Source organism: Setaria italica, chromosome VIII (assembly GCF_000263155.2).
Source record: "Setaria italica strain Yugu1 chromosome VIII, Setaria_italica_v2.0, whole genome shotgun sequence".
NCBI lineage: Eukaryota > Viridiplantae > Streptophyta > Magnoliopsida > Poales > Poaceae > Setaria > Setaria italica.
Genome location: NC_028457.1, coordinates 9918444 through 9927585, shown reverse-complemented (window position 1 = coordinate 9927585; position 9142 = coordinate 9918444). Strand labels below are relative to the sequence as shown.

The window sequence follows — 9142 nt, the reverse complement described above, 5'->3', positions numbered from 1 at the left end:
TGAGTGTTTTTTTTTTTGCCGAGTGTTTTTAGCTTGGCACTCGGCGAAGAGCTTGTTTGCCAAGTGCTCGAAAAAAAACACTCGGCAAAAAAAATACACTCGGCAATTTTCATGTTTCCCGTAGTGCATGTTGGGCCCACATGTCAGTTCTCCGCCCTTTTCTTCCTCCACAGCCACGACATGTGGGGCCCACACAGGTTGGATCGGCCTCTGTTCCATGACTGGCAACAGGGCTTGCCTTGAGGAGCGGCGGTGCTGGGAGGATGGCACTTGACCGCCTTGCGGCACTCGACGGCAGCCAGCCATGGAAAACGTCGCAGCCAAGCGGGAGCAACGGAAGGCCTCAGCTCAGTTTGATAAATGGGCGACGATGATTTTGGCAGGATGATCGGCCTACCATGGAGAACGGGATGGAGAACGACACACAAGTGAGGGAGAAGAGGGCAGCTGTGTGGGTTGTCACTGCTGCTGGAGTTGGGGAAGAAGGGAGCTTTTCCCAGGACGGGCCCCTCCGTGGCTCCACCCCCATCGCCGCTCGGGCCGCCCATCCTCCGTCTCCCTCATCTGCCATCCTCCGTCTCCCTCATCTGCCACTCGATCCCTCCACCCTATCGTTGCTGGCTCACCCGACCTTGCCTAAGCCGCAGAATGAGCAGCGGGTTCATGGCCTCCCGTCGCCCCCTGGCCCAAACCGTCCCTCCAGCGTGGCCATGCATCGGCACCCTTGAACTCCTGCTCAAGTCTGAGCAACACCATTGGAGAATAGGTCATCGCTACACCCAAGCTTCTCCCCTAGCTCGGCAACACCACGTTGTCGCCATGGTCGGACGTGGGCGTGTCGACAGGCGAACGCGTCCATCAGGGACGGCTAGGACCAAGGTGGTGGCCTTGGCAGGAGATCGACGGTGGTGGTGGTACGATGAAGGGGGGAAGGGGTGAGAGAGAAAGGGCAGAAAAGATTGGATAAGGAAAGAGAGAGAGGGACCCACATGTCGGGTCCAGCATACATGTGCGCGATTTACTTGAGGATGTTTTGGACCTTAGATGAGTTGTTTAGCAAGTTTAAGGATCTAGATATGCATTTTGTAAGCTGGGGGACCTGAGCTAAGTTGAAGGTCCAACCGTACATTTATCTTGCGAGCCGAGCCGATGGAATGGATACTTGAGCTCACTACATGCTCAACACCACTCTTTAGGGCCCCGAGCCATGAATGCAAGCCCTTATAACTTGCCATGCTCGAGCTTTTCGCAGGGCCACACAACGTGGCACACGCGATGCTAACTCGAGCGGATGGGTCCTTTTCGGCCCGAGCCACGCCCGTCGAAACGTGGCACATACGACGTGAACCCCTTTTTCAAGTTGAAACCAACAAACCTCTCGTACGTCCTGGAGTGAGCTCTGCGTTGGCTTCGTCGTCGTTCCAATGCTACACAGTTGTTTTGTGGCAGTGGCGACCTGGCGACGCAACACCGCCGCTATTCCGCTAAACAAAAACCAGCATGAGGATCGCGGCGAGTCCCATCCGCGCCACGGACCCGACCGCGTCGCTTTGCCGAGCTGGGAGCCGGACGCCGGGGGGAGCAAAGCGGTCAAGCGCGGCCTTTTGTTTTCGCAGCCGGGCTCGCCCACATCACCCGCTTTTCTGTCTCTCTTTTCTTTCTTTGGCTGCCCCAGCCCAGCCGGTGCCGGCCGCCTTTGAACGCCGCTTTAGCCGGCTGCCGGCCGCGCTCGCCGCTCGGCCTGCAATTGCATCTGCGTCCCACCACCAGGCACCATGGTGGATGGCAGCAGGGTGATATGGAACCCGTCCCTTCCTTGCTCGCCTTCCTGACCACTCACCTTTAGCATCTCATCTCCAGAATACTATTATCTGCTATTTTACAGGAATTCAGGTTCCAAAGTTATTCGTTGCTTCACCACATAAGTAACATATCTAGGCGATATCTTGGACAGATGATTCAAAATGTTTCATTCTATCAGGCAAGCTTCATAGCTTTACGGCTGCTATTAGGTGGATTTCTAAGCTTGCCATGACTAAGGTTTTATCTTAACTGACCGTGATGACTGATGATGCCTGATATTTTAATTTTGTGCAACATGATTCTAATGATCAAATGAGCGATATATTATAAGGAAATTATTAGTCAAAGAGTGATCTTAGAGACCACATCATTTTGAGACCGAGGGGAATACCTGGCCGTCATTTGATCGAAAGAGCAACACGACAACCCAACAAGTGTGCACACACACCAGATCCATTTGTTTTGTTTGCTCTTTAATCATCTCAAGACCTTGATGGAGACCGGAGTGCATTCCTCTTTTCCTGTCGGGGGCGCCCTTGCCATAATTGAAAACAAAGCCTTTCCTCCCAAACACCTGCCTCTTGCTACCCAATGGCACAAACTATTTGGCATCGTCCTTGGAGAATTCAAAGCTAGAAACTCCCTAGCACAGTGCGTAATATGCCGCCCATCTCTCTTTTCCATGGCTGCTTCCTCGCCCACAAAAAGCCTTCAACAGTTCGCTTCCCTCTCCTCCCAAAGAAAAGCAAAAGGAGAGAGATGAGATGAGATGAGATCAGAGAGAGAGAACCAAAGCTAGAGAGAGAGAGGAACACACAACACAAGCACTGAACCAGAGAACAGAGCACAGAGCGGAGCAATGCACTTGGTAGAGAGCAGAGTACTGGATTCCTGCGCCGGAGAAGACACCCTTCTCCCACACGCCGTCATATATACCTCAAAAGACAAAGCCCTCCTTGCCACAGGCAGCCGAGAACATATTCGATCTCCCTACCCACGGCCCTGACCTCATCATCATCTTCTTCTTCCACCTCCTCCCAGCTTCACCCTCAAGCCTCCCCTCCATCTTCTTGTGAAGCTTCTCAGGATTCTCGCATGCCTTTCTGCACCACCCTGACATTGCCTCCTCTCTCCCTACACGACCTTACTAAACCACTTCCAATGCCGACGAACATGGCGGCCGCGCTCTAGCCAGAAACTCTCCCACCACAGCAATTCTCACAAGAATTCCGACCCGGCACCCAGATGAGACCTTCGTCGCCTCTGCTCCTTCTCCTACTCCTGCATTTCGCGCTCCTCTCCGCAGATGCTGTCGCCGGTGGCGACAATGGCGGCGGCGGCGACCTGCGCGGCGACGCGGCGGCGCTGCTCGCCCTCAAGGCCGCGCTCAGCTGCCGCCCGGGTGCGCTGCCATCGTGGGAGGCGGGCAATGCCGGCGCCGTGTGCGCGTGGACAGGCGTGCGCTGCGCCGGCGGGCGCGTCGTCGCGGTCGACCTCGCCAACATGAACTTGAACGCGTCGAGCGGCGCGCCGGTCTCGGTGCGGGTGGCGGGGCTCGACGCGCTCGAGAGCCTCTCGCTCGCCGGGAACGGCATCGTGGGCTTGGTGGCGGCGTCGTCGCTCCCGGCGCTCCGGCACGTGAACGTCTCCGGCAACCAGTTCGGCGGCGGGCTCGACGGCTGGGACTTCGCGTCGCTCCCCGCGCTCGAGGTGTTCGACGCCTACGACAACAACTTCTCGGCCCCGCTCCCGCTCGGCGTCGCGGCGCTGCCGCGGCTCCGGTACCTGGACCTCGGCGGGAACTACTTCACCGGCGAGATACCGGCAGCGTACGGCGGGATGCTGGCGGTGGAGTACCTGTCGCTGAACGGCAACAACCTGAACGGCCGCATCCCGCCGGAGCTCGGCAACCTCACGACGCTTCGGGAGCTCTACCTCGGCTACTACAACGCGTTCGACGGCGGCGTCCCGCCGGAGCTCGGCCGGCTGCGCAACCTCACCGTGCTGGACATCTCCAACTGCGGCCTCACGGGGCGTATCCCCGGGGAGCTCGGCGCGCTCTCCTCCCTCGAGACGCTCTTCCTCCACACCAACCAGCTGTCGGGCCCCATCCCGCCGGAGCTCGGCAACCTCACCTCCCTCACCGCGCTGGACCTCTCCAACAACGCGCTCACCGGCGAGGTCCCCCGCTCGCTGGCGTCGCTGACCTCGATCCGGCTGCTCAACCTCTTCCTCAACCGGCTCCACGGCCCCGTGCCGGAGTTCGTCGCCGCGCTGCCGCGGCTGGAGACGGTGCAGCTGTTCATGAACAACCTCACTGGCCGCGTCCCGGCGGGGCTCGGCTCCACCGCCGCGCTCCGCCTCGTCGACCTGTCGTCCAACCGGCTCACCGGCGTGATCCCGGAGACGCTCTGCAAATCCGGCGAGCTCCACACGGCCATCCTCATGAACAATTTCCTGTTCGGGCCCATCCCCGGCGCGCTCGGCTCGTGCGCGAGCCTGACCCGTGTCCGGCTCGGCCAGAACTACCTCAACGGCAGCATCCCCGCCGGCCTCCTCTACCTGCCGCGACTCAACTTGCTTGAGCTCCAGAACAACCTCCTCTCCGGCGAGGTCCCCTCGAACCCGAGCCCGGGCGGCTCGTCGCAGCTGGCGCAGCTGAACCTGTGCAACAACTTGCTGTCCGGACCGCTGCCGGCGACGCTGGCGAACCTCACCGCGCTGCAGACGCTGCTGGCGAGCAACAACCGTCTCTCCGGCGCCGTGCCGCCGGAGGTCGGGGAGCTCCGGAGGCTCGTGAAGCTCGACCTCAGCAGCAACGAGCTGTCGGGACCGGTCCCGGCGGCCGTCGGGCGGTGCGGCGAGCTCACGTACCTGGACCTCAGCCGGAACAACCTGTCCGGGCCGATCCCGGAGGCGATCGCCGGCGTCCGGGTGCTGAACTACCTGAACCTGTCCCGGAACGCGCTCGAGGGCGCGATCCCGGCGGCGGTCGGCGCGATGAGCAGCCTCACGGCGGCGGACTTCTCGTACAACGACTTGTCCGGGCGGCTCCCCGACACGGGGCAGCTGGGGTACCTGAACGCGACGGCGTTCGCGGGCAACCCGGGGCTGTGCGGGCTGGTGCTTGGGCGGCCGTGTGGCGGCGTTGAGGCGCCTGCCTCGGCGGGGGGAGGAGCCCGGCGCGGCGGCGCGGGGGAGCTGAAGCTGGTGCTTGCGCTGGGCCTGCTGGCGTGCTCGGTGGTGTTCGCCGCGGCGGCCGTGCTGCGCGCGCGTTCCTTCCGCACCGGCGGCGGCGACGGCGGCGCGTGGAGGTTCACGGCGTTCCACAAGGTGGACTTCGGGGTGGCGGAGGTGATCGAGTGCATGAAGGAGGGCAACGTGGTGGGCCGCGGCGGGGCCGGGGTCGTGTACGCGGGGCGCACCCGGTCCGGCGGCGCGATCGCCGTGAAGCGCCTGCAGCGGAACGGCGGCGCCGGCGCTGGGAACGGCGAGAACGACGACCGGGGGTTCCGAGCGGAGGTGCGGACGCTGGGCAGCATCCGGCACCGAAACATCGTGCGGCTGCTGGCCTTCTGCGAGAGCCGGGACGCGAACGTGCTGGTGTACGAGTACATGGGCGGCGGCAGCCTGGGCGAGGTGCTCCACCACGGGAAGCGCGGCGCGTTCCTGGCGTGGGGGCGGCGGTACCGGATCGCGCTGGAGGCGGCGCGCGGGCTCTGCTACCTCCACCACGACTGCACCCCCATGATCGTGCACCGCGACGTCAAGTCCAACAACATCCTCCTCGGCGGCGGGGATGGGGACGGCGGCGACGAGGCACGCGTCGCCGACTTCGGCCTCGCCAAGTTCTTGCGTGGAGGAGGCGCCGCCGGCGCCGGCAACGCCACCTCCGAGTGCATGTCCGCCGTCGCCGGCTCCTACGGCTACATCGCGCCAGGTACGCCCCGCAGCTTGTTAGTACGTTACATGAGGTGGTGTCGATCGGACGGGTACGTTAATTAGGGACCCGATCGATGGATCGATGGTGTGGTTGTCGCGTCGCACGGTGGCGTGTACGCCCCGTGGCAGGGCTGTCGTCGGTCCCTTGGGCGTGGGGCCGAGAGGGAAGAAGTCAATGGCGGTGTGTCAGCGAGTGTCCGAGGCGTATCGTGGGGGAGTCGTCGATCTGGTTCTGGTCTCTCACTCTCGGCACGGCGGGTCAATGGGGCTCGACGTCACGTAGACAGTGACAGTGACCGGCCGGGGCAGGAGCTCGTACGCACACAGTGCCCCCGTGTTTTGGGTCGAAATGTCGAAAACTACCCGTGTTTTGGGTCGAAGAAAAACAAACGAAATGTGAATGATTGGGGTATTATTGTTATATAGAAAACGGCAAGATCTGGGAGCACCATGCCTGCCACTTTAGTACACTACCGTACACAGCAGCCTCTGCAGGGGCCAATACGTACAGTACGTAGTACACGCACATCAGCCAGCACGTACACAGCAGTAGCAGCCAGCAGGCCGCGCCACGTCAGCGCGGGACGGGGGCCCCGGCGGCGAAAGCGGCCGAAAAGAGGTCCTCTGGTCAGGCTCGCTCGGCTCATCCACGGACAGCGGGGCCGGCGCACTCGAGCGCCCAATAATTCCCGGCGCGGGGCCCCCGACGGTGACCGGGCGACGCGTCCTGGGCCCGGGGTCGAGCCGGGTCAAGTGTGGGCCTCGGCGGCGCTGCCATTGCATTGCCATCGCCCCCGGCGCGGCACAGAGCACGCACAGTGGCAGTGGCATTGCACGCGAGGGGGCGCGGCGGGGGTGCGCCCCCCACGACACGGCACGGCAGCTAGCCTGCCTTGGAAGCCGCGCATTGAACGAGCAGGGTCCCGTGTGGCGCGGCAGTGGTCGGACGTGCGCGTATGCTTGTGCCCCCTGAGGCGGCCGGCGTGGCAGCGGGCGACCTGGCACGTCAAGCCGCCGGCCATGCATGGCCAGATCAGGCCAGGCCGGAGATGCGCCGCTGGGAGCAGCAGCAGCATCGATCGGACTCGCCTGCCTATAGGATCCAAACGCCATCAATGGCTATAGCCTGAAAACACGATTTCATCGAGTTCAAATCTCTCTCGCCAAAATCCAAACCCAAGGCACACTGTCTGGAGTAGTATACTACAGTAGCATAGATAGGAGTAAAAGTAAAATCGGAGGCGCAATGTGGAGGACCTGGCCGGCCTTGGTCCCCCGGCCGGGCTCGATCGGCTCCGGCTGCCGTATCTTTGACCGGCATGCGGCATGGGTGGTACGTACGCCTTGCAACCCAACCCCAAAAGCACCCGGTCATCCGCTGCTCCGGCCGGCCGGCCGTCGGCCTAGGGCTTCGCCAAAGCGAGCTTGCTCCTGTTACGTCGTCGCCAAAGCGAGACGGCCGGCCGGGCCATGCGTGGAACGGCGTCACGCCGTTGCCTTTTTTATTTCTACTGTTGCAGCAACAGCTACCACTCTACCACCAACTTTATTTTTCGTTGCTCTTTCGGTAACAGTGAGGTGAAGATCACCTTCGCTCCAAATAACTTTTTTTTCTAAAATAAGTCGCTCCCTCCAAATACTTTATCGTCCGTTTTTCATGCATGCGGACGTGCTCAAGATTTGGGTTTAGGGCCAGGATCTTGGCCGGGTATGGGCGAAATGGACAAAGATTGGGGGAGCTGAGGGAGAACAATCTCTTGGTCCGGACGGGGGGATTTTCCTTGGATTTGGCGAAGCGTTTGTGGAATGGTTTGGGAGAGATTCCGATGGATTTGACGGGGCCGTGCGACGCATTCCCCTTGGGATTCGTTGCCGTGCTCTAGGTGTGGGAGCTACGTCTCTTGTCCACCATGCATGTTTAGGACCAGTGCTTAGTGCTGATAGCCAGTTTGTTCACTAGATCTATTATTCAAATCAAACATGCGAGTGACCTAGTCGTGTTTAAAAACAGCTTATACCTAGATACACTTGGATTTGCATTGCTCCTTTTCATAACCCATTATTTTACTGTTGCTTTGGCTTCAATAGCTAATTCTTTTTTTTTTCTCTCATTAATAATGCAGAGTATGCGTACACTCTGAGAGTAGACGAGAAAAGCGACGTGTACAGCTACGGCGTGGTCCTGCTGGAGCTCATCACGGGCCGCCGCCCCGTGGGGGACTTCGGCGAGGGTGTCGACATCGTGCAGTGGGCCAGGCGGGCCACGGGCGGCCGCCGGGAGGCCGTGCCGGGGATCACCGACCGCCGCCTCGGCGGTGACGACGCGCCCGCCGACGAGGTCGCGCACCTCTTCTTCGTCTCCATGCTCTGCGTGCAGGAGAACAGCGTCGAGCGCCCCACCATGCGGGAGGTCGTCCAGATGCTCGCCGAGTTCCCACGCCACGCCGCGTCGTCCTCGTCGTCGTCGTCGTCGCAGACGTCGCCGTCGGCGTCCTCGACGTCGGCGGTGCCGCCACCCCCGGGCAGGGAGGAGAGCAGCCCCGACGGGAAGGACCCGACGCCGCCGGCGGCGCCCAGCTGCTACAAGCTGTTCGTCCCGGACCTTCTGGCCTGATGAACCGCCGCATGATCATGATTCATGCAGGAGTAAAGTTACAGCAACTAGTGCAGATTGGAGCTAGCGTTCTACAGTTTGGTCGGCCGACATTGGAGATGGTGACAAGAGCTGGGGATCAATCAATAACATGTAACTTTATTTCATTTTTTTTGTAACTTTATTTTTTTGTCTTCTTTGTTTTTGGTTCGTCTATCAAAGGTGTATAGGGTTTGATCATATGCTATCACCTACTTAGCAGCTACTAGGGGTTTGTGCTCTCCAATATGCAATAGCATCCTCCTAGCTTCCATCATCATCATAGCTTGGGCACTTTGTAATCTCCTGGTAATCTTTAGCCACCATCCATTGTCCTCTACCACTCTACTCATGCATCACTTTTACACTAATCCTTGTTTATGCCCATTGAGTACTCCCGGTACTTGTTCATAGCTTTTTGTATTATTTGGGCCATTTTTTGTCAGCAAGGGGTGTGCTGATCGCCTGTTGGAAGATTCTTGACCGGGGGCTTTGGTTTCAGGGAAAGCATGAAAGAGAAATGCGAGAAAAGAGTGGTACTTGACAGTCTGTGAAAACATCTCAGTTCCCAAAGCTTAAAGCACTAGCTACACAACTGAATTGCACAACTTTCATGGAAGCAAAGGAGATAGGCTGAATCACTGAGAGATTTACAATTGGAAAAAAATCAGAGATTCATGAATAGATGATATGCGCGTATATATTGACATGCAGCATGGTTTCAGGACTTGCAGTGTCAGCATGCAGTTTCAGAGTTCACACCAG

At 59.8% G+C, this 9142-nt stretch overlaps 1 protein-coding gene across 1 annotated transcript; it reads left to right on the top strand.

The window, feature by feature from the left end:
- The first annotated feature begins 2467 nt into the window (after window positions 1–2467).
- Window positions 2468–8764, top strand: LOC101757393 (leucine-rich repeat receptor-like serine/threonine-protein kinase BAM1). The gene is made up of 2 exons (XM_004978969.3): window positions 2468–5743; window positions 7869–8764. The coding sequence occupies exons 1-2, from the start codon at window positions 3049–3051 to the stop codon at window positions 8357–8359; spliced, it is 3186 nt and encodes a 1061-aa protein (XP_004979026.1). The 5' UTR covers window positions 2468–3048; the 3' UTR covers window positions 8360–8764.
- The last annotated feature ends 378 nt before the right edge of the window (window positions 8765–9142 follow it).

Coding starts and splice junctions, on each gene's coding strand:
- LOC101757393 (XM_004978969.3), top strand. CDS start 3,049: ATGAGACCTTCGTCGCCTCTGCTCCTTCTCCTACTCCTGCATTTCGCG. Junction 5,744..7,868: donor CTACGGCTACATCGCGCCAG/GTACGCCCCGCA, acceptor TTAATAATGCAG/AGTATGCGTACACTCTGAGA.